The 26,035-nt window shown below is 42.7% G+C and overlaps 1 protein-coding gene across 6 annotated transcripts in view; it reads left to right on the forward strand.

The window, feature by feature from the left end:
* DLG2 (discs large MAGUK scaffold protein 2) overlaps positions 1 to 26,035 on the forward strand; it is a 5,493,568-nt gene that overhangs the window by 2,671,181 nt on the left and 2,796,352 nt on the right. For all 6 annotated transcript variants that reach the window (XM_069639853.1, XM_069639851.1, XM_069639850.1 and 3 more), the window contains one exon: positions 16,048 to 16,192. In XM_069639853.1, coding sequence (XP_069495954.1) covers positions 16,048 to 16,192 — 145 coding nt within the window. The remainder of the gene's footprint in view (positions 1 to 16,047; positions 16,193 to 26,035) is intronic.

Raw genomic sequence — 26,035 nt, forward strand, 5'->3', positions numbered from 1 at the left:
GTTGTTTCTGAAGTAACAGCCTCTCGACACACCAATACACTAAACTTTTGTTCAGGATGGTTTCATTTTTCATCGCAAGCCACCTTCGGGAGTGGGTGGGTCCGGATTGCATTTGGTTGGTGTCGTTGTCGATGCGTTATTCAAAACATAATTTGCAGGGATCTTCTTGGCTTGATGCCGTGTCAGTGGACCACCAGTTGACACCATCGGGGCACACTCTGCGCACCTCCGCCAGACTCCAACAAACTCCTGCGTCAAACTCCTGCACCGGCGCTTCGCACCAAGGAGTTATTTTGTATTCTCTGCCTTAAAGCAACAGTAGAAAGCAGTTGCCAACAATGTCAGGTTCATGCAGAGAATATTCCGCCACACAGTCACTCCAACAAACTCCTGTGTCAAACTCTGCCGCTGGCGTTACAACCCAGAAGTTATTTTGTATTCTCTGCCTTAAAGCAACAGTAGCAAGCAGTTGCCAGCAATGTCAGGATCTTTGTAGTCATTAACCACTTCCATCTTCCTATCATGTTCAGACATCAAATTAAACACTTCACTTTCTAGTGATTGTATATCTCTAGATGACTGCTTATTATGTTTGTGCAGCGACTGCATCTATGATAAAATGAAATCCCTATCTTCTCGAACATTCTCTAGAATTGATTTTAAGTGGACATCTTCAACTTCAGATTCCCCAACTTGCCTCGCTCTTTGTGCAACCTCAAAAGCATCACATTTGGCTTGCAATTGTGCACTGAGTTCTGCCTTTTATCAACTCTCTTCTAAATGTAACAATTTCTCAAGCACAGTTGCCAAGTCATATCGCAAGCCTGCAATGACCTTAACATCCTTCATTCTCAGTTCAATGAGCCTGTGTAAAGCAAACCATGCTTTCGCACGAAGATGAATCAAACAGTCTATTTGTGACTTGAGATCCGTTGAATGAAAGAGTCTGAAAAAGCATGACTGTAGAGCCTTTCCCTATGTAAATAATTGTTCAGGGCACTCCTTATCAAGTTCAGAGACTATTCACTCTCGCCAGCCCAAACTACTTAGTTTCTGTGTATGTGCGCAGATCAGCAATTTCAATTCATGTCATGTCTGTTATGTATCAATGTTAGTTTGACACACAGCACCACTGAAATAATATAACCCCTAGACATTTTAAAGAGTTCCCAGCACAGCACAGTATGACTACTCTATGAAGTGCTGCGCCTAACCAGTGCACTTAGCAATTCAAAATGTGCCGGAACAGTACAGTATGACCACTCTATAAAGTGCCACACCTAACAAATGCACTCAGCCAAACATGCCTGCCGTCTCCGCCAACATGTAAGAAAAGGTGTGTTTGCTTTCATGCCATGCCATGTTCTTTCCGGAGAGGAGCGCCTACCTTTTTTGAAATATTTGTAAGGAACTTGGGGTTGGTCACCCTGAGTTACCCAGCGGCAACCAGACGTGGACTCCCTGCTCACTGTGTTCAGAGAGGCACAGCTTCACCTCACTGATGAGGCGCAACAAGGCTGAAACACGTTTATGAGGTTGCTGTTGGTACTCTTGTTCAGAGAGGAATTGCCATGGCATTTCGGTGCTGGACTGCCCATGTGGGCGGGACAAAGACTGATATGCAAATGAATATTTCCCATCTGTGAAAGTTACAGTGAGAAAAAAGAGTGTGCAGCAAACTCTCATCTCAGAAGAGTTTATCATGCTATGTTCTTTCTGGAGAGGAGCGCCTGCTACCTTTTTTGAAGTGTTTGCTAAAATGTAGGGAATTAGGTCATATCCCCTTCTCTATTGCTACACTTCTTCTTTTGGGATCATTGGCTAGTAAAATGCCAAGTTTTATAATGAAGTGGGCACACTAGACCATCACACTGACTGTATTGAATACACCAGTCCTCACACTATATGCCATAGACTGGTTAAGCCAAACAATAATAAACCACCACACAGGCTTTCACAATTCTGCCCTTAGGCAATTGTATACCAATTTAGCGGAACCAAAGAAAAAACGCAGCCGGGAAGAATCCAAGTTACACTTTCAATGACATATCCAAGAAACAGGAAAACATTTTGCATTGGAATAAAATGAATCTGAAGTCAACACACGTCAATATATTGAGCCCTGCACGCTATCAGAGAGAAAAAATCAGAGTATGCAACTTGCAGAAACACAGCATTGATATTCACAGTTATATTTGCATGCCTTGGTAACCCACACCCAAGACAGTAATTTCTCTTTCTCCTAAGCAAAACTAGCTACTTACTAGCAATCAAGGCAGACTAGATACATTCTTTATGCATAACCTTGGAATTATAACTGAGAAACTATTAGCACTGCTGCAGACTCCCCCTTTCCAACAAATACTATTTTTGCAGGGGCAAACACGTTTGCTCTTTCGGTACCTTGAGAACAAATGGGCTTTTGCCCTTATATGTACAACTCAAAGCTTTGCTAATTAGACTATGGGGATTGCCCTAATTCATTATTTCGTTCTTATCTGTTTTCATCTATATTCACCAAGACTTTAGTGGCACGCTTTCTGCACGGATGGACACTCTTTCGTTTCACAGCCACTGTTTCTCACTCTGGCAGTCTGCTGCCTCTAGGATTACAGCAAGCTATCCTCCAGCCCTGTCTTCCGCCTCTGCAGCGAACACTTCACTCTGTCCAGACTGCAGCCTTACAGCTCACAGCACAGCCAGGCCGCACCCAATCTGACCACCTTAATTTGTGTTTTTCTCTTCTCTTCTCTTGCTCTTTCGCTGTCTTGCCTCTTACTCCTTCAATCCTCACCTTTTGTGCTCCCTTTCCCTCACCTAACGTCAACGTACATTTTCATATATATTCTTTATGTTTCTCCACCCATCTTCATATATTCTAGTGTGATGTGATGGATGATGACTTTGTCAATCACCACCCTTTCTAGGCAACAGCCCCAGTCATTTTCCAACCTGTTCTGGTCCTTTACACAGCAACTTTTGTCCAGCATTCTTGTTCAACATGCCATTGAGCCTGGTTGAAATATGAAACCCATTTCCTCTCTGTTTCCTGGCTTGCATCAGCTTCAACAATTAAATTGTTTTTTCAAGCACACATGCTGCTGTTTAATTGAGATGAAGCCAGCATCTGCTATCCACACTGCTGTTCAATTTTTCAATTTTGCATTTAAACTGACATTCCAGTGTAAATATCCATGCACCTACAGCCCCTGTCTATTTGCTAATGTCAGAGTTACAATGGGTACTGTTAGCATTGTTTGTAGTTAGTCATGTTAATGTTAATGTTAAAGGTATTTGTACCGAACACCATCACCTTTGCTGTGGTCCTCAGGTGCTCTTGCGGATATGAACAGGAGGGCAAGGGGGGTTTAGTAGGGTGTAGTGGTAATATGAATGTGAGAGTTGTGATGTCCTGTTGGCCGCTTCAGTTCAGTTTGCACCGTTCGCTGAGCTTACGTGTGGTTTTCTATCGGTTGCAACCCCACTTATACAAGTATCCTTTAGGATTGGTGGCGTATGGGCCTGGGTGGGTGGTGCGCGCCCACCCCCTCTTTTATAATGGAGGGGCAGGTTAGGGATTATAGTTTCCTTCAGGGGTATTCACGGTTTCGTTGTGGCCCTTTTTTCCTAGTTGATTCATCCTAAATCTGGACCAAAAAGCCAGGTTTTTAGTTGTTTTCTGAACTCCAAAGGACCCCTTGTGTTGCGTATGTTTTTTGGTAGGTTATTCCAGGTCATGGGTGCCAGGTGAGTGAAAGATGATTCTCTAACTTTCTTTTGTTGTAAGGTTTTGGTACTAGGCGAATGTTGTTGCTTGATCTGCGTGATCTTGTCGGTGGTAGATGGTTATTTTTTTTCTTTAAGAACTCTGCATCCTCGCCGTGTACTTCTATTTGCATTATGGGCATCGTTTTTAACTTTCGTCTCTCTTTTATTGGCATCCAGTGTAGCATTTTCAGCACTGGGGTAATGCGTTATCTTCTTGGAAGTCTGAGCTGGAGTCTTGCCGCAGCTTTCTTGATGCGCAGAAGATATTTTAACAGTCATTCTGGCATTCCTAGGTATAGGTTGCTGGCATAGTCTACTCTGGACATGATGAGTGCGATGGTGGTGAGTGTTTTGTGGTTGAAAGAGAGGAATGGCAGGATCCTTTTTACTGTGTGTAGCAGGATAATGGTGTTTACTTGTGGTTCAAGTGTTAGTTCATTGTCCATCAAGACTCTGAGCTTTTTAACTATCGTTGATGGAGTCGGTGCTGTACCAAGTTCTGTTGGCAATGGGATGTGGTGGTTGTTTTCCTCGCTTTTAGCTATGATCATTATTACAGTTTTGCCTGGGTTGAGTTTGAGACTGTTTGTGTTCATCCAGCTGTAGAGCTCAAGTAGGCACTTGTTCAGCATTTTGTTTTCTTCATGTGTATCTTGTATTGTAGACAATCTGAGTGTCATCTGCGTAGTTGTAGCATGTGAGGCTGTGTTTTTGATGAGTTTGATTAGTGGCATCAGGTATATATTGAAGAGCAATGGGGAGAAGGATGATCCTTGTGATACTCCGCAGTTGGATTCCCTTGTAGTAGATTTGAAATGTTTAATCCAGACAGTTTCTGTCCTGTTTGTTAGGAAGGATTTAATCCATAGAAGGGCTGTGTCAGTGATTTCGTATTTCTTCTAGTCTCCTGATGAGGATTTCATGGTTGATTGTGTCAAATGCTGTGGAGAGGTCCAGAAGGATTAGACCTGTGCTTTTGTCTAAGCAATGGCATTTCCGTTCCCCTCATCGTTCTGAATCCTACTTGTGCTTGCTCCAACAGTTGGTGCTCCTCTATGAATTCTTGAGTTACTCTGTAGATGTATGTCTCGAGTAGTTTAGCTGGGTAGGGGATGTTGGATATGGGTCTGTAGTTGGAGAGGTCTTCCACATTTCCTGCTGTGTCCTTGAGGAGCGGCCTGATGTATGTACTTTGAATGATTGCGGTACGTTTCCTGTTGAAAGTGATTGATTGAAAAGGTTTCTGTATTATTCCATGGGAGTTCCTTGTGTGAGGATTGATTTGTGTATGTGCGGGGGCCATGAATCCATGCCGGACTCTGCTTTGTTGCTGTTGCTTACCAGCTTGACAAATGACTCCACTGATAATTAGGGGAAGCTTCAGAGTTTGTTCTGGTGATCTTCGGATGGCTCAGTGCATCGCATGTTATAGTCGAATGGTCTGCTTTGTATGATTTGTTGGATGGAGGTGATTTTGTCTTTGAAGTTGTCTGCAAGGTCATTGCATAGCTTCAGGGAAGGTATCAGAGCGTTGTTGCAGCCAGGAGGGTTTTTTATTTCTTGTATGATTTAAACAAATCCTTTTGGGTGTTGATATATTTGGTTATTCTGTTGTCGTAGTATTTATTTTTGGCCTTATGAATTTCCTTCTTGTATGAGTGGATTTGTTGCTGGAGTTGTAATTTCTTCACCTAATTTTTTTTCCCTCCTTTATAATTCAAGTTTCCTGTTTTTCCCTTTCATGGTGTAGATTAGAGGGGGAAACCATTGCTCTTTTGCATGGTGCAGTGAAAGGTTTTTCCTTTGAGATCCTGTCAATCGTTCCAGCAATCCATTTATGGAGTAGTTCTGTTTTTATTTCGATGTCCGATTCGTCCAGGATCGTTGTCAGTGGTTTGTTGATTTCTAATTGTTCTGCTAGGTTGCTAGCTCTGACAGTTTCTTTTCATGATCGCTGGCAGTTTGTCTATTTTTTTTGCCATTGTCGTGGGGAGTGTGATCACAAATGGAATGACCAGTTGGTCACTCCAGAGGATCTGTAGTGGTATCATTGTGGCAATGAGGTTTTTGTTGAAAAGATTGCATCTAGCGTGTGTCCCGAAGTGTGGGTTGCTCCTTTGACTTGCTGTTGTAGTTTCATTGTCTTCAGTTGTTTAGCTAGTTATTTCTGTGAGTTAGCGGATTCTTCATCAAACCAGATGTTAAAGTTTCTGTGGATTACCCAGTGCTCCACCTCGATGACTTTGTTGGTGATGGCTTCAGAGAATACGTCAGCAAAGCTTGCATCGTATGTTGGCGGTCTGTATACCAGGATGAATTTGAGGTTAGTTTTGGGATTTGCTCTTAGGTGAGGATTTGGATTCACAGTTTTTGATGTTTAGTGGTTCATATGTTTTAATTTTGAGGTGTTTCTTGTATGCTATCACCAGTCCTCCTCCTCCTCCTCTCTGTTTTTCCTGCTTATTTGTGAACACTTGAAGTTGTCAGGGGTTCAGTTATGCAATGTGGTTTTGTAGTTGTCGCCTACACATGTTTCAGTTATGAATAGGATGTTGATATCACCTTCACATAGGAGGTGAAATATCTCTGTGGCATGTTTGGACATTGATCTGGCATTGATGTGGTTACAGTGGATCTTTTTGATGCAGTTACAATAGTTTTTTAATCCTTGCTTTGTCTTGTGGTTGTTCTGTTGCACTTCTATTTTGTTTAGGTCACAATTTGGTTGTGGCTCCATGTATTCTGCTTTTTTGCAGAAACAATCTGTTAGGTTGATTTTGATTGTCAGGTTGATGATACATTCTTCTGCTACTTCATCCTCTATGTTTTGCTGTGGTTGCTCGCCAAGCCCTTGTGTTTTTGTGATCTAAGGGGTGAGGGTGTTGTTTTCATTCCTTCCTCTTCTTGGGTCATCTCTTCTCTTCCTGTGGGGCTCAGGTCGGTTCTTGGTGCCTGGACGTATTAGCGCTGATGAGTTGTCGAGGCGGTGAGGTGGTTGCAAGATATGTTGTTAGATATAGGGATTTATCTCTTCTTGTGATATTTGTTTAATTGGCTGGGGTGTTTTCCGGCGTGTGTTCTGTATGTGTGACATATTCTGCTGCAGTCGAGCGTATAGCCGGTTGGTTTGTTCTATTTTTCATTTCTCTTTGGCGGCATCCTGCTCTTTGATGGGGCATTTTAGCGTCTTTGGTGGTGCAATAGCTCGGACTTAGGTTACAGGCACTGTAGCCCACCTGTAGGACTTTGTGTGGTTTCAATATTGTCGAGTTGTGTCCTCTTTCACTGTGTTGATGGGGTGTACTCTAAAATGTTCAAGAAAATAAACCGAATTTGACCTCATGGGCGATATAGAGGCACACATGGGGTAAGTTCATTTAAAGTCTTCGACATCTTTCAAAGAAGCAAGAGGTTATTTCTAGAGGCAGGAAGTTTACTAAAGGATTAGTAGACTGGAATGAGGATAGAGTAGTTCTGTACAACGATGGGTAGAAAATGACAGTGTGAATTAGATTTAGGGTAGACTTTGTTTACACTGTGTCCACATTTAGCGATCTGATGTGAGTGAACAACACAAGTTCCATCTGGTGAGTCTAGGGAGAGGGATTCCCTTAGAGTAAGAACAGCTTGAGTGACTGTGAGAGATATACACATATGATTTGATTTTGTGTGACACCTATAGAGATTTGGGGAAACTACTGGTGATTGTTGGTGGCATGGGTGAAGTCAGGCATTTCGTAAATTTAAGTGACTATAAATGACACACCTGCAATGAGGAAAAGCAAATGTTGTCAGTTTGTGCTTCACACTTGTTAGGAGGAACAGAGAATCCCATAGAGTACCTTGTGTGAGGCACACATGTTTGTGTTAGCAGAGATTCAGGGATACCACCTGCCTCCCCCTGAATCTTTCCTAATGCCTAAATGTTATTTCGATGCCTGCTTCTTGAAGTCAGTGAAGGAGAGACATGCCAGCGGGTGATACTTTGGATGAGGGGCAGAAGTCCCCGGACATCTTATGCAAGAATCATGATCATGTAATTTGGTTGCAGCAGAGTAATAGAGATTCAGGGAAGCGAGAGATGTGAGTGAATGAGATTGTGTTTCAAAAAGCTTCTTTAAATCATCTTTGGGTATCAGAAGAAAGAAGATTACACCTGGAATCTTACTGTGCGGATGTATGCCAAAGTCCTAGAGAGCAAGACCCCCGTCCCCTCACCATCCTATAGGAACATTTGGGATGAACTAGTGTTTGGACAAGGAATACTGCTGCCTAAATACTGTTAACCAGGATCTTGCTCACTGGGAGTGACCACCCTTTCCGAGTGCTCTGGAAACCTTCCTGGCTTGGACAGACAGAAGAAGAATCCACCTTTTCCCTGGAGACCTTGAACTGGATTTTCTAGAAGCCAAGAAGCCATGGATTAGCTCTGGCTACTGTAAACCTCTCTTGGGCCACCTCAGCAGCTTTAAAGTTGTTTCAAGCCCCCCCAGAACCCTCCAATGTCTGTTTGATTTGCTTTAAACTGTAAATCCGCTGCCTCACCTCTCACCTGCCTCTACTCCAGCCATCTTCAAGCCAATCACTGATGCCAGACCTCATTGCATCACCTGGATCTGATCAAAACAACTTGACTGCTTCGAGATACTTGCCCGATCATCAGTTGCCATTCCTCAGCCCATTTGAGCGGATTATTGCTGCAGAACGGCATCACATTACTGGACTGTGTCAAATCCACTCAACCATTTCAGTGTCGAAATCAAGGCGTTGGAAGCCCCGACTTGACTTTTCATGGTTGGCAAAAGAGAAAGTTACCATCAGAAGAAGAAGATTTGAAGATTTATTTGGCTGGGGTGGCAGTAAATTCGAAGAGAGAAAACGAGTTTTGGGAGGAGTTTGAACCAGGAAGTTACCATCAGGACATGTGCAAGTTTTGGGGATAGGAGGAAGCAGACCATCAGATAAAGAGTGAAAGTTGGGAGGAGGTTGGAGGAATTATTTTAAGGAGGAGGTTTCAGGGAGAATTATATATTGAGAAGGAGAGGACCTGTTAGCCAGGGCCCTGGGGATCAAGACCACAAAACCAAGAGTTGCACAGGAGACCAGGGACTCCCTGAGTTGATTCTGACAAAGGTTAAAATAAGCTATGAGCTAAAGGGGTACCACAATCACATATACCTCATGGAGGAGTTCTTCTATCCACAGAGGCCTAATAATCATACTCAAATGGGCAGGGTTCAAGTACCCCGCAAAACCTGCGACTCAAATATGGAGACCAGGGTCTTTGATTGGACTCTCAATCAAGAGAAGACTGAGACCAATGATAGGCACTTTGTACGAAATTCTGCTTGTATTTTCAGTTTCATTGGGAGATTGTATTCAATAGTCCAGTGGGCTCAGAGAGTCAGAATACAGTTCCTGCAAAAGCGAGCTGAATTCAAGTTTCCTTATTGCCAACTCTTTCACTTTTGAGTTATCCCCTACCATTACCTTATCCAAACTCATGTCAATACTTGTACAAAACTCAATAAACACTTAGTTGTAACATGACTGCATTATCCCCTCTTCCAGCTCATCTTCAACTGTCCCCACCCTCAGCCTTCCACATTCTAGGAACCTTCCACCAACAATCTATCCTCCACATTCCATACTGAAGGCAGGGCTGGCTCTGTATACTAGCATAAACATATAAAACATTTCCTTTCCTCTGAACAACCAAATGAAAAACACAACTGGGGGAGGAGGAAGAAAGGAAGAGACATGGCGGAAGAATTAGGGCATTGGGAAACTGTACAATAGAATAGAGAAATAACAGAGTGATAATACATGCAATTGATCAAGCATAAATGACAGTTTGAGGTACAAATAGCAACACAATAGTCCTGAAGATCACATGTGGGTGTGTCTGGCATTGCACCTGCTCACACATTATCAACTCACACAACTCTTCTCTTGTTCCAGATATCTCCCTCTTCTAACAGCATTCCCATAAACCTATACAACACACTTGGGTTCAGAAAACTTAGATTCACCTTTTCAACCCTCCTGGAACTCTTTCTGTTTGACAACATCATCCAACCATATCTCTCTAACCTTCCACCCATACCTGATGTCATACCAACTCTTAGACAACTCCCCACACTCCTTCATCCTCTCATGCACCCTTCCAACATCCAACTTCACCATCCTTGAATGAGACATCCATGCTGGCGTAAGCAAGGTGTTGGGCTTTCAACCCCTCATGAGTTCAAAAGGAGACACACCACTTGTGGGATGGGGAGTGACTCTATATTGGAACACCCTCCAAATCATCTCCTTTTGCCAATCACCTCCACTCCGAATCGACAATTGAATGTCTCCCATGATGGTCCTTTTAGAAGATTCTACACATCCATTCCTAAGGGGATGACATAATGCTGTTTTCTTGTGAGCTACTCCATTCTCTCCCAGCCACTTTTGAAATGCATTTACACAAATCGGGGTCCATTGTCACTAATCGTGTACAGTGGCCACCTCTCCAAAGCACATTTTCCAGAAACGTAATCCCATTCCTGGATGTAATGTCCTTAATTACACCAACATCTGGTCATTTAGAAATCAAATCCATGGCAAATATGACATAGCTATGTCTAGCACCTCTAAAATGTAAAGGTCCAAGCAAATCTCTACCACCTCTAAAATGTAAAGGTCCAAGCAAATACACATCAATGTACTCCCAAGGCACTTTAGGCATCTGTGGAATCACCATGGGTGGAATCCTTGTCAGTAAAACCTTGTCACAATTCCTACACTGCTCACATTCTTTGACTTGCGCCTCAATAAACTAATCCATGTGCGGCCACCAGAAGTCCGACCTGATCAGGGAGTTCGTCCTACAAATTCTCATATGCAATTTGGACCCAACTCAACTACCTTTTTCCCTCATACCACTCGGGACCAGTAATCTCTGACCATGACAGACAAATTCCCCTTCCAAATTGAGTTCCTCCTTCACCTTTTGAAATCCTTTAGGGCATCACTTGCAGCCATCCCTCCTGTATTCCACTTATTCTCTATCCATCTTTGACCTGTTGATAAACCCCATCCTCTTGACACTCCTTTAACCACTCACTCTATTGCATACTTTCCTATCTTCAACCACAAAAATATCACGTCATGGTCCGCCACCTTCAATCCCTATTCATCATCCTCCACCACAGGATGCCATCGGAGGGCATCAGCCACAACATTGTCTCCACCTTGCACATGTTCAACTGTGAAATCAAGCCCTTGCAGCCTGGTAACCCACCTTGAAATCCTCCTGGAAACCCCATCAAGCCCTTTCCGGTAGAAAATTGCCTCCAAAGTTTTGTTATCAGTCTGCATCACAAATGATCTGCCTAACAAAGAAACTCTGAACTTGTTGATTGCCCACAAAATGGCAAGCGCCTCCTGATCAATCAATGAATACTGCGTCTCTATCGCCTTGAGCGCTCTAGAGGAAAATGCTATGATACATATTCTTGAGCCATACTTCTGGGTTAGAACAACCCCCAAACCAAATTCAGAGGCATCTGTGAAAACTACTGTCTTGGCACACTCCCTGAACCCTTGAAGGAACAGCGCATGGCTGATGTCATGCTTCACTTGCACACATTCTACCTCACACCTTTCTGACCAATCAAAATGCACCTCCTTCCTGGTGAGCCATCTCATTGCCACTGTCTTGTTGGACAAACCTCTAACAAACATGGCATAATACTCTATCATCCCTAGAAAAGATAAGAGCTCAGCTGTATCCTTCAGAGCGGTCATCTGCACAATGGCTTTAATTCTGCTATCTTTATTGCATTATTCCAATATCATTGTCAGTCCTGACACTTCAAGCCTTTTCAATACTTCTCTCAACAGAGTGCCATGCTCCTCCCTGCTCCTACTCCATACCAGTATATCATATATACTCCACTCAAGTCTCCAAATATGTTGTGCATATATCTCTGAATGCGTACCAAACTTGAGTATGTCATAGGGTGCAGGATGCATCCGCACTTGATATGCCGATCTAACAACGAGTAAAACCTCGAACCTGCCAAATCTGAAATTAACTCATACATTTTTGGTGGGAGAAATCTTTCTGTGACCACATTCTTATTCACTTCTCTCAGATCAATACATAGCCTAATAGATCCCTTAGCCTTCTTTAGCACTCAATGGGGCTCACCCATTCAAAAGCCTGCATCTTTTCAATGATACCTTCCCTCATCATGCGCTTTAGTTCTGCCTCAACCTCCTTTCTTTATGCCATGGGCACCAACCTCAGTCTTTACACAGCGGGTGCCACATCCTTCTTAAGTTTAATCCTGTTTAAGAACCCTTGAAGACATCCTATACCATCCCTAAAAACCTTTGGAGCCCACCTGGCTATGTCTACTTCACTGAGCATGGAAATAACAAATACGTCATTGCTTCCTCCAACTTGAACTTGTTTGGTGGTGTTGGGATCCAGTTGTATACCAAGAGCAGCTTGACAACTCCATGACAACAATTAGCCTGCCACACTTGTCACAAAAACCTTACTAAGTGTGCTTTTCCCTTTGAACACAAGACTAGCATAGAGTTCCCCAATTATCACAATGTGATTCTCTCCATATGCATGTGCGTTAACACTGGCCTCCTTCAACACACACCTTGACAGTTCTCCTTCCTAACTCTTCCTATTAATTAATGTGTAATCTGATCCACTGTCAACAAGCATCTCAACACTCACATCATTCACCTCTATCATGGCTTTGGGCTTTTTTACCTTCAACTCACTCAAGCGTTCACCACTTGTATAACTTCAAGCCTGTCAAATACATCATCTTCGTTACCCCCATTTTCATCAATTCCTCTGAAGCATGCACCTCTCAGCCTACAACACCTGTTTAGATGGCCTCTCTTCCCACAAAATCTACACTCCACAAATGTTGCTGTGCATTCCTAATCCATGGCTAATGGATCCATGCAACCACATCTATAGCAGTTTTTCACTTGTCAGTTGGTTTGTCTGTTTCCACCCCACTCCCTCCTGTAGGTCACATTCCCTCTTCCTCTTCCCCTGTTTCTCCAGTCTGCATCTGTGATACTCCTACTCCTCCAGTCCGTGTCTCAGTTCCCTCCGGACCTTTAAACACCATCTTGGAAGAAGATTTGTCTCTGTTGTCTTTGCACACCATACTGGTTACTGACGACTTCTCTACTTTCTTCATGCCAACCTTGCACAACTCGTTAATACATGAATTGGTGTGTTCCTCCTGTTTCACAATTTCTATTGCTCTGTCCAAGTTCAGGTCCTTCTCCCTCCAAAGATCTTCATGCACTTTATCTTCAGAGCACATAATCATCAATTAGTTTCAGTGCCACGCTGTGTATTGTATTTTGCCATCATCAATGCTCTTAGATATCTGGTTCCATTTCACATCATTTAGCATACCTGCACAGAACAGATTCTAAAAACAAATTTTTAACACAGTTGAGTAATACTGCTTAACAAAACTGGCCTTGGTAAATCTACAAATGGAAGATATGATGGCACTCCCCAATTGGGCTCTGGTCCTAAAAAACAGATTGAAACAGCTGGAGGTTTGCAATAACCTGGATCGACTGGCAATTAAGCGAATGTAAACAGAATATTGCAAGCAGGCTCTGAATTGTTTTCATCCAGGTAGGTATCTAATAAAACTCTGCCCAAAATTAATATGTACATTTATTACTCAGTTGCGGATTAATGTTTTACCAACCTTGGGAACACAGGGAGGTGGGAAAAGATACCTTGTGAAATGCGGGTTTGCTGATTATGTGGATAGGAGATTGAGATGAGATGCAATGTCCTGACCCAGGGACACAAGAAAAAGTGCTATGCTAGGGGTTATTCACAGTTTATATCAAGTTCATATCAGAGGGAAGGTGGTCAATTTTGGAGCACCATTATCGGTACGGAATCAGTGGTGATAATGGCAGCGGTTTTTGACATTTGGAAAATTGCAGTGGATTTGCTCAAAATGAATTATTTTTGATGAATCATTTTATTTAATTGTCGATATTGGTTGTTTAAAGGATATTGGGAATTAAACATTCATGATATATCACCTATGGTAAAGCACAATTATTTCTGTTGAGAATCATTTTTTTTTCAATTATACAGAATAGTTGTGGGGCAACACCTAGCTCAACTAGGGTTGCAGCTTATCTTCTTTTTCTTAGATTAGAGGGTAACTTAGTGCACAAATACCCTGACATTACTGCAAGTTTGTCAATAAAAATATATGACAAGTTTATGTGATTTTCCTACAATCACCATTTCAGTCTTAAATTCACTGCACATATGTTGTATCCCTTAGAACACCCCATTTTCCCCCTCTCATTTTCAACATGTTTCTTTCACTCACAGAAATATTATGCAACCTTTGTGAAGTGGTTTACAGCTAGTTCAATAGTAAACCGTTGCAGTTTCAAAAGTTTCAAAGTCCCAGTTAAGTTTTTGTTCAGTAGTGAAAAGTCATACATATAGTACTGCATCAAGTGTAGTACAAGTATGGTGGAGACAAGTTCCAAGAGACGAGGATTCACAAGTATGACATGGTCAGCGACTTTACACTGTCAGGAGCAGATAGGGACCCTACAGAACCTGTGATAGGACGTCTACCCCAGTTTTCATCAGAGCCAGTCCTGCCCAGAGGTGGGGCGAGCGAGTTGGGATTGTCCCAGTCCCTGTCCCCCTATCTGTGCTCTGGTGCAAGTCGAAGGTGCCACTATTTATGGCCCAATGCTTAAAATGCCTTGTGCTGGCCAGAGTTCTGTTTATTTCATTTAAGGACTCCAGATAATAGAAAGCACTACAGCAGCTAGAAGTTGCTGCACTCAGGGATAAGTATTCACTGACTTCATGAAGGACACAGAAACAGCAACAGGATCCCTGTAAATCACATTGAAAGTTGAAGGAAATTCAATGCATCCATGCATGACCTGGTCACTGAACCCCATGGCGAAAGAGTAACACAAGTGCTACAAACGGAACAGATGCTGGGCTAATTGGAATATTATTACCACTACTGTGGCACCACCCAAAGAGGAAAAGCTTAATTAAATTAGCCCCCAAAGACCTGGTGAACGAATGCACCAATAGGAATTGCAGTGACCGAAGATCACAGGAAGTAAGGGGTATAGAAACCCTGCAGTAGACAGCAAGAGTGTGAGTTGGTGTGTGTTTTTTGGGTCACGTCAAGTGGAGTAGTGGTTGACCAAAAGGCATGACGGAGGAAGGATGATGGAGCAGAGCCTTGGAAAGACTGTGGTGAGATTGTTGAATGTGAGATGATAGTTGTGTGAGAGAGTACTACCTGTGTCGTAGAGTGTGTGAATGATTGTACATAGTTGTGAATATGGGTTAGAGGCAGAGTAGAAGGGTTATTGTGTGAGAGGAAGAGGGGTTTCTTGCAGAGTGTAAGAGGTGAATGAAAGTGAGAGGAGGGGAGTGGAGGAGAGTAGAGAAGATAGGGGAGTGGAGAGTAGAGGGGATAGGAGAAGAGATGGGCAAGGAAAGCAGAGAGCAGCAGGTAGAGGAGAAGAGAATGGGGAGGTGAGTGAAAAGTATAGATAAAAGGAGATCTGAGAGGATAAGAGAGTAAAAAGGAGTTTGTGTAACCATTGAAGGAACATGATGAAGTTGAAGTTAAGTAGAGAGGAAGGAGGGGGAGGACAAGAGAAGGAGGGAGTGGAGGGGTAAGAACGTGAGGAAGAGAACATCAGGGACAGAACCTTGAGCAAAAAAGTATTGGAAGATAGGATCTGGGTTTTTGCAAAAAGTCACCACTTCTAGTTGAACTAGAGTTGGTAGGACAGGTTCCCCCTAGAAGAATCCCAGCGGGAGTGAGATAGGAATGGCTGAAGTGTTAAGGCCATCACTATAGTCAGATGTATAGATAGTAGTTGTTACAGATCCTTAGTTGACAACCTGCGGATAAGGGCAGCCTTGATTTGCAGGGTGGGAAGCCCAAGGGAGACAAAAGAATAAACATGCCTTAGATTGCCACATTCTCTTCGAATTCCATCACATTTCTGAGTCATTTGAGTTTTGCAAAATAGAAACCCTAAAACCATCTTCTGGATTCAGAGTATTTTTAAGGTCATCTGTGACACAAGGCAGTAGCTGCCACAAAACTCTTGTTACACTTGATGCAGTACTACATTCTCCAGACTCTGTGTTGGCCATATACAGTATAATATCATGTTGTTTTAATCAGCTGATTCTTTATGTTTCAGGTAAACAATTACAGTTTAGAAGAAGTCACACATGAAGAGGCAGTAGCTATTCTGAAGAATACGTCTGATGTAGTTTACCTGAAGGTTGGGAAGCCTACCACCTTTTACTTGACTGACCCGTATGGTCCACCGGACATCACACACTGTAAGCACATGATTTACAAATATGTTTTTCATGGCAAAAAATGTTTGGCCTTTGACTTTATGTTTACCATATCACTGGTTTAAATATGTAACAGCAACATGCATTTATGTAAAAATTGCACAGGACAAAGTTACATACATTCCAATTTGAAATATGTCCATATGTGGTTGCTGATAATTTTATGGTTTATAATAAAACGGGTATGAAATGACAATAAGGTGATAATAGAATAACTGCTGAATGCAAAGAATATTATAACTCACTCAACACTACTCTTCATTTATGGCTGCCAAGGTTCTCCATTGCCATGTAAATATCATCTCAGTATTTCATTGCAACCCATATTTCACTGTGTGAATATGTATTTATAAATTTTAAGTGCTGGTAAACTGACCAAATACCATGTATACATGATAAGGGATTCCCTGAGACTGAACATTGTTTTTACTAATACATTGCTCCTATGGCTCAAACCAGTGATACTAATTGTGCACATTGTGACGATTCCTTGGATGTCATCCCTTCTCCCATAGGAAGAGCCCATTTCAATGAGGCCAGGGAGGTGAGGGTGCTACCTTATAGTCCCCCTGGGGATGGTGCTCAGTGGGAGGCATGCCCCCTATGGGACTAGGGACTACTCTTCAGGGAGAACACAGTATGTTCAAAATACATCCTAACCTCCCTCATCCTCATTTCCTGGGAACAGTACACTAGTCCCCCACACTTCCATGTACTTATGTAGAGTAGATAGTCTATCCCTTGTGCATTTGTGGGAACCACTGAGACCAGGAATAGTGAGGACTGCTTGTCTTAAGTATGCTTGAAAACTGGAACGAGGACGAGTCCACTAAACCCAATAAAGAGTAATCATACTTATACTGGGACAATGATGTGCGGTGCCATGAAGAGCGCCCTGCGGAACCACAGTAATCATCCCAGTCTATATAGACATTGTACAAGCATAAACACCGAGGAGTGACTCACGGAAGGGTTGAGCCATCTCTTGTGGAACGTGAGAGCCAGCACAGTACAGGAAAGAGGAAGAAAGCATACTGGGGCGCCGAGGTGGGAGCAAGAAGGTCCAGAGCTGGCCCAGAGTCAAGGTACAACTCGGCAAGCCAGGAAAGGGAAGCTCCAGTTATTCCTGAGAACCGGTAAGCACGGGAAGGAAGAGCTGCGCTACCTGAAGGAGTAATATTGCTGCAGAACAGCCGCAGACCAAAGAAGGATCACGAGGGTCAGGCAAGCCCTGAAGCTGGCCTTGGGCACCAAGGAAGACCCAGAACCATTGCGGACCATGAGAAAAGTTATGCAGGTTGCCGGGAAAGTGCTGGGACCCCCAAGAAGGTGGTGGAAATTCCAGAGGGAAGAGAGAATCCATGAATACTGGGTTATGACCCTGACAGAGGGCAATTAACACTGGTACACTTTTGAGCTGAGCTGCACGATGGCACTTGGCAGGAGAGGGAACCAAGTCTATCAGAGAAACCAAGCAGGAAAGGCAAGTCTGTGACCCATATCCATAAGAGAAAGTATTAAAGAGTTTGTAGAGAAATGTTCAGGGGGTCTGAAAACCCGAGAGAGAAAATAAGAAACATTTGGGACACTACTAAGAGGGTCTGGGACCCAAAGAGAAGAAAGAGGAAGACGTGGGAAAAATCCTATGCCTGGCGAGATAGTGAACAAGGTATAAGGGAAGCCCGGATAAGGGAAAAAAAACGTATGCAAGGTGCATCTTCCTCGTGGCATTACCTGGCCGGCAGGTACACCAGGCTTGCACAAGACAAGTCCGTGGGTCTGACTTCACACACAAATAAATCCTGAGAAAGGCCAGGAAAAGGGATTAATTCCCCCTGGTGTTGATGAACATTGTGAAAGAAGCCAAGAGAAGGGAGTCATTCTCTTGGCATTGTGAAAAGGCTGTGAAAGGCAAGGGGAAGGGAGTCATCCCCCTGGTGTTGATGACAATTGTGAAAGAAGCCAAGAGAAGGTAGTCATTCTCTAAGCATTGTGGAAACACTTGCATATAGGCACTTTATAAATACCATATCATATCATATCAAAGTCAGCAAAAGGTCAGGGGAAGGGAATCGTCACACCCTGGTGCATGTGAACATTTTTTGAGAAGCCAAGGTAAGGGAGTCATGTCCTTGGCATTGTGAAAAGCCCAAGAAAGACATGACAAATTAAGTCATTCCTGCCTGGCACTGTGCATTGGATGGTAAAAGCCAGGAGAAGGATGTAATTCATCCTGGTGCTGTAAAAGGTATTTAGAAACCTGAGTAAGGTTAGGGGGAGAGTGAGTCACCCCCCGTCCCAACACTGTGAAGATACTAGACTTTCTTTGTCCATGTGTGTTGGTGGAGTGCCAAGCCAAGAAAGCTTTTGAGACTTTTGGTTTTGACTCTTTGAAGAACATTTCCTTTTTCATCACCCGAAAGGGAACTTTGGCTTATCATCCAGAAGAAGGGTGCCATTCTTCTGGACCAAGAAGAACACCACTTTACTTAGTTTGATTTAGAGTGTAAGGGAAGGAAATTGGTTTTTGACACACAACAGTGGACTACATATTTTGGATGGACATCCTGACAGCATCCTTAGTATTTGGTTGAGGCAGGGAAACTCCTCTTAGTAATAGGATCAGTTAAGGGTTTTCTCTTTTATTTTAAATAATAAACGTCTATTGCCATAAGAATGCCACCTGTGTGGCAGTCTCCTACATTCACAGCCTTAAAACATCCAGTTCACCAGTGATACTATACTGGATTCAGTTGCTTACATTAGGTGGTATGGACCATACTGAAGGGCCCTGCAGAATATATGAAAGGGCTGTCATGATTAACAATGTCCCTGTAACACAGGGCTAAACAGGGAAGACATACTTTCATTCCAAGCAGCCTTTGCACAGGCACCATACAATATATTTGAAAACCATAAAGCTGTCGATATTGAAGGGAGCTTCCAGAGCATTATACAACACATTGGTTGGTATCCTTTGACTCAGTGTATGATCAAGAAGGATTGACACGTTTATATTACCACTCTTTTAGACTGGTCAGCCATATGTAAGTTCACCAAGAAGAGAACAGCAAAAGTAAAATCCAGACATGATCATGTATGCTCATGTATGCTCATGATCATGTATGCTGCTGAAACACGTAAAACTATTTTTGTTTGTGACATCTACGAGTGACTCAACATTATTGCTTTGAATGTGACAGCACCACTTAGTAGCCATCCCTGGAAGTGCACCTCTAATTCAGAGGCAAATGCTTGTATTTTTTAACCATATCATTATGCTCTTTCATGACATAGCTATTCCATGCACAGCTTTTATCCGCTCAGGATCTGCAGCTCTCAACGATGCAGCCACACATAGTCATTTCAGTTTTATTGAGGAGTGTCTGTGTGAGATAGTGGACATATTTGCTATTTATTGGATCATTGAGCATGTTTACCAACACTGTCAATATCGTAGTGAACTGAAAAGGCCAATCCACAGTCACAGTTTTGTTGTGTGCATTTGTGTAAACCGACAATATTAATGGGGTGGGTTTGGTAAGATGTTATGATGATGAGGATAGTGTGTTGGGTCGACTGCTATTCTAGTAACTTTTACAATACTTTTATAATAATTGACAGCATGAAATCATGTTTTAACACATAACAAAAGTAAATATGTTGGGTTAAAACCAGGTATTTGTGCAACATTTTAATAATATTGAAAATTTGATTATGGTCCCATAAATATTAATATCTATTAAAATCCACCTTACATATATACTAATGTTTTATGTGGGATATCATGCATATTGAAAGATGACTTGCCTCACTGCGATGAGGTACCATAGAAGTGATGCCAAATGTATATCAGGTTCAATCCAAGGTTTATTAACTTTGCCAGCATTGTTTCGCGATATGAGGTCATTGGGACTTTCCACCAAAAAAGAGCATTATCTTGTCCTAGAACAAGATCAACACAACCGTGTAAAGATAAGCTACACCATAAGTGTCAGTGTTCCAGTCTAATAGGAAATCACTCCACAACAAATCTCCATTCTTTTGAGGTCAGAATTTTTTATGCATTCCTTGGCTCGGATTATCTCTTAGGATGAGGTTAGGATAATTACCTATAGGGCCTAGGGGAGAACACACCAGAAGACATAAAGGATAACTTTTGGTAAAGGTGCATAATTAAGATAACTCAAGTATCAGTAATGGCATGCATCGGATCCACCACCATGATGTAGTGGACAACGATATAATAAAAGCGAGGTGCGCTTGCCTTACTCGGTCGTCTTTCCTCTCCATCTGGAGAAATGTAAACACTGCCCGCAAAAACACAAATGTACTAACGGATTCCTATAGATTCTACCTGATCATTCTTAGGTGATCATTCAAGGCAGATTTTAAGACATCCATTTGTTGTAAACCTGCATGAAACTCTAAAGCAGATATACAATGAGGGACACATGTAAGGCATAGAAGGAATGCATGGCAGCAATCGTATCTGTGCTCCGTGCCCCTCTTCCACCTCATCAGTGAATGAAAATGTGGCTGAACATTAAAAGGAGGTGTTAAAGCATTATACCTCACTTTCACCCTTCAATTTAACACTCTGTCCAGTGTCAAGTGAGGCTAAAGTTGTCTCCAAGAGCATAACTATGGGAATACAGATCTCTCCCTGGTTCTCTATTCCAATTTACAGTCCAAGGGATATAACATCCAGCTTCTTGGCTCAAACGTACAGTTCTGGGTCATACCCCTAAACTCGCATCTTGAAGTCAAAGGGGGTCATTCCGAGTTTGGAGGCAGCCATGGTGCTGTTAGTACCATGACTGCCTCCAAATTCGGGTCCGGGTAGACGGAATGGGGACTTACCGGGACATTCTGACCTATGTGAACCCGGTAAGTCCCCATTTTGAAAACCATTCCCCATTCCCATTTGAGCCCCCATAGGGCTCAATGGGAATGGGGAAGGAGCTAATAACGGGCCCAAAAATTGCGGGCCCGTAATTAGCTCCATGGTTCGTTAACGGGTCCCGCTAAGGGCAGCTGGTAAAACCAGCCAGCCCTAGTGGACCCGCTAAGGGACTTCGGAATGCGGCAGTAGGGGGTTAATGGCACCGGCATCCTTACCGGTGCCGTTAACCCCCTACCGCCATACTCACAATGACCCCCAAAGTCTCAGGGGTGTAGCATCTTACTGAAATGGTGACCTCTCCTACCAGAAAATACTCTCCCCTTGCTTAAGGGTGTTTGCAAGGCAAACATATTGTCATAGTAATAACCTTTGCACACTCCAACTGTTTCATATTTCATACCCATTGCAAAGACTTTCAGTAAGACCTAGATGGTGTTTCCCTCCCTCCAGCCGTGTCTGAATCTGCTTTCCTCACAGTCCCTGTGATATAGCCCTCATTAAGCACTTAGCTTTTGATCTTAGTCTACTCGTCAGATCATCAAATCAACCTACCACAGCATTACCCTCCCCGTGCCTCAGCATGCACACTGCCGTTATGGACCACATTCTCCCCGCATCCTCCTCCAGGACTTCTAAAATCACTTGCCGCCATCAAATGTAACTCCTACACTGATTGTCATCCTGGCCTCCATCATTAACCAATTGATGGGTCCAGCACACAGCACACCCCGCAGCATCATTTATTCCACCCTCACTGATGGGTCATTCACATACATCTAGTGCCAGATGACTTGACCAACTACTGGCATATAACGAACCACCCATTTTTCTGCAAAATCTTGGAAAAAGTCGTTGCTACTGTAAGTGATTTCAATCCGGCACACACCCAAGTCAAAGCTCAGCATGTAGTGCACAACTGAAACCCTTATTTATTTTTGTCTAAAAGTTCAGTATTCTGAATGATATACCACTCATACACTCATATAACGCCCGTCTCCTGGAACTCCCCCCCCCAGTCACACTGAACCAGGAATCAGGCTGGTTTGCAAAGGTAAATATTCATTTATGTATTTAAAATTTAACCACAAAATGTTTTAATAGATAAACAACAATCACCAATGGGGTGACAGAACACTAAATGGTATCTTTAATACACTAGGAATAGGTAATAAGCAAAACTAATGCAGCACAGAAATAATACTTTTGTGTTGGTTCAAATCTGATAGCACTGTGGTTACATAGAAGTTCCCCCTGCAACATCCCTCAACCCCCCCAATAGGCAATGTAAAGAGATAGGAGGAAAGAACAGGTATTCAGGAATGGCACAAATCAAACAGAATATCAGTCCCATTTTCCCCCTTTCAACCACAAGAGAAAACGGAATTGACTGTCCAGCTGTCAGAATGGCTTTTAAGATTGTCTTTAGAATGGACTGGGCAAAACACCAAATATGGTCAAAAATACGGAAATTGTTATAAAGTCTTATGGGAGCCGCTTTAAACAGTTGCTCACAAGCACAAGCACAAGCACAAGCAATGATTTGGTCAGCAGAGAACAATGGAAATCTTACAGTCCAAGTCGGAAGCAGTTTAGAGCTATTTTACACATGTAAAAATGTCTCAAAAAGAAAATTTGCGGCAAACCTTTCAGTGCGCGATATTGGTGATAACGGGAGCATCGCACTGATTTTAAATGTTTTGGGCTCTATGGATAGCTATGTATGTTGGCTACAAGTAGGAGTTGACATTTCGTTCGTATCACAAAAACAGAGGGAGTTATGGAGTTTTTAGTAAAGGTTGTTTTTGCAAAATAGGCGTGAGAATTGAAAACAGAAATGCACTTTTAAAAATGACAAATGGGTTTGCTTATACTAGGGGATGACTATGATGAAGCAAATACCACACAGGAATGTTACAGCCACTGGATGAGGGTGACCCACCTGATAAGGAAACTCGACTTCTCCAGATGAGAAAAGGAACAGCACAAAGATAATTCTAACAATACTGGTTCTAAAGGAAAGGTAGGATGGCTTGGTTAGGGTTGAGACAAGGCAATGATACCCCTAACAATACACGTTCTGAATGACAGATAGGATGGGTTGGAAATAGGGATAAGAATATGCAAAGTACATATACTATATGACACAATTCTTCCTATTTCTACTCACTGGATACGTTTTTAAATGGGATCGTCAGCTCTGGTCAGGATTGGGTCTGGTCTAGGAAAAACAGCACCTCAGGCACAGGACTGGATCCTCTAGGCCGGTCGCCGGATTGGCACAGGATCTGCTCTCCTAGTCTGTGGGTATTTGGATCAGCTGGATGGTGTGTTCCTCAGGCAAGCCTAGTGGTGGCAAGCCAGAGAATTTCTGGATACTGATTCAAAAGGCCTTCTCACACCACACAGCACTTTACTGAGTGGGGAGAATACATTGGCCCTTGTTGGAAATCAATAGTCTCTATTGCTGGCAAGAGATTTGGCATCTGGCATCTGGATCTGGAAGAATATTTAAAGCTGGATGTAGGAAGCTGGATCAGAGTGCTTCGCCGGAATCAGGAAGGTGGCTGGATTAGTCAATCCCTATGTGCTCTCTGCTGTCCCTATTTATGCTTTAAAAACGACATCACAAAGGGGTGTATGGGCCGGCTTAGATAGGCTTGCCCCTGTCAAAGGTGATTGGGTCAGAGTCTACTCTCTGCCTTGATAGGATGATATAAACAGAGTGTCCTCTTTATGGTGGTATTGTATGATACTGAGAATCCACCCCTAGCCACTGGAACACAAAGTCAAATTTTGGCAAAATACAGATTTACACATGTGCAACCTCTATAAAAAATCACATATAAAGATTGCATATTTTACATAGCAGCTATTCCTCAAAAACCCCTAGCTGTGGGATCTTGTGTCCACTTTCTACAGAATTTTACCCTTTTCGCTATGAACACAATGTCACATTTTTAAGCAAATTTCCACAAATATGTGTGTTTACCATAGGGATATATGTGTACATTTTCACAATTCTAACAGTAACACATTTTGTGTAAAATCACATATCTTGCCATTCCTGTCCAGAACATGTCACACAGTTCTGCCGCCTCTTCACACGGCCGGCCGGAAATTAAATTAACAACTCTATCATTTTTATATTTTTCACCATTTTGAATAGCAAGTTATAAGTCTTTTAAAAAGTGTTCTTTGTTCATGTTCAGCAACAGATGGTCGCTTGGCTCTGTCTCTTTTTATCCCTCTTCACACTTCTAGTTTCCTGAGCTGCAGCTTGTCATTGTTCCTTTACTCTCCTTTACTCTCTGTAGACCATATTCTGTCCTACCATGCAATTAACACCTCCCCGTGAGCCCTCCTTCTGGAAAGAAACCTGCTTTTCCAGTTTTTTCAACTTCAGCTAAGCTAATTACTTCTTAAACTTAACAAAACCCACATTTGTTGCATTACCTACAAATACATTTCTTCCTTGGCCTTAAAATCTGTGGAATCAAAAACACAAATAAAATCAGTATTCCTTTTTGGCAACAATCCTGTTTATATTTGCTAATCCAGCGGACTTTTGAGTTTTAGGTCATTTTAAAGCTGCCTTAGTACTCCTCTGACATCTGTCATTCAGGTTGCCCCGGGTACTACACCCAGATTTGGGCATAGAGGCTGTCAGTTTTCAGATTTTGTATGTTTCACAATGTTTCATTTGATACATGGATTTTAGCACCAGGCAAGATTGTGAATGTTTAAAAGTATTGTGTTATCGACATTTTGGAGTTTTGGGCAACAAAGCAAATGACAATTGTAGGCACATTTTTGGGTTTCCCTTGCAAAGTACTGCTTTTCTCTCTGGCCTCTGTTTGCTGGTTATGGAACCCACTGGCACATTTCTGCAGGGTGTGCTCCATTCCACTGCACATGCACCATGGGTGGTAGGTTGTGCATCCCTCTTTATGTGTGCTTAAGCACACGGTTTTAGTAGGTTTTTGTAGGTTTTTGGCGCACACAAGGGTTTTTTCGGCCACTGTTGATGTTTCTTTCCCCATAACTGGCAGGGTGGTGCAGCATAGCATAGTGGAGTGGGTCAATACATCCCACACTACATAACTGCTTGCCAAATTCAAAAAATTGCACCTCCTAAACAACTATCAGTCAGTTCCATCCCAAGTGTAGCATCAAGATATCCACCATACAGGTGGTGCATGACGCCCTCCAAATAATTCATAAGTGTTACTCACCACCAGTTGGACTGGCTGGGGCGTTGAACAGAAGTAGTATCCAATGGACAGGAAACTTCAGTTGCTGCTGAGATTTGCCCAATAAGGACACCTCAGACCGGACTACCTCACTTGAGGCAGCTCTTTATGATAATGAACCACCTCGACTGTACAGATAAGACAGGCAGGTTGGCGTATTACCCAAAAGAGCGGGGAAAACCACACCGCCACAACAAGCTGCAAAGAAAGGCAAATATGTTATACCGAGATATGCACAAGAATAACTTGAGGTCTAGGGTAGAGGTATATACCTGAATAAACTTGGCAGCTAGTCCTAAGAAAGGAGTCTAGAGAAAGGAAGAGAGAGTAGAGTGTTTTAACAATTGGAATCCTATTCAGAAAGAAGAATAGAAAGACATTACCCCCTGAGTTGTTGGAAGAAAGTCCACAAAGAACACAACGACAGGATAAAATAATAAACAGGGTGGTTGGTAAAGGGTAACTCCCCGGGTGGCACGAGGGTCGCAACTAGGTCCGGGATGGAGCAAGGAATTCAGCACAGCATCCAGCTTGCATGTGTAACAAACTAGGAAGTTCTTTCAGTCACTTGCAGGTTTCCCAAATAGATAACTGAAAAAATAACGATGTAAGGCACTGAACACAAAAGTACAGTTGGTAGAACTTCTTACCGAGGGTAACAGGGATGTT

This window comes from Ambystoma mexicanum, chromosome 7q (assembly GCF_040938575.1).
Source record: "Ambystoma mexicanum isolate Mex_15411 chromosome 7q, UKY_AmexF1_1, whole genome shotgun sequence".
NCBI classification, from domain to species: domain Eukaryota; kingdom Metazoa; phylum Chordata; class Amphibia; order Caudata; family Ambystomatidae; genus Ambystoma; species Ambystoma mexicanum.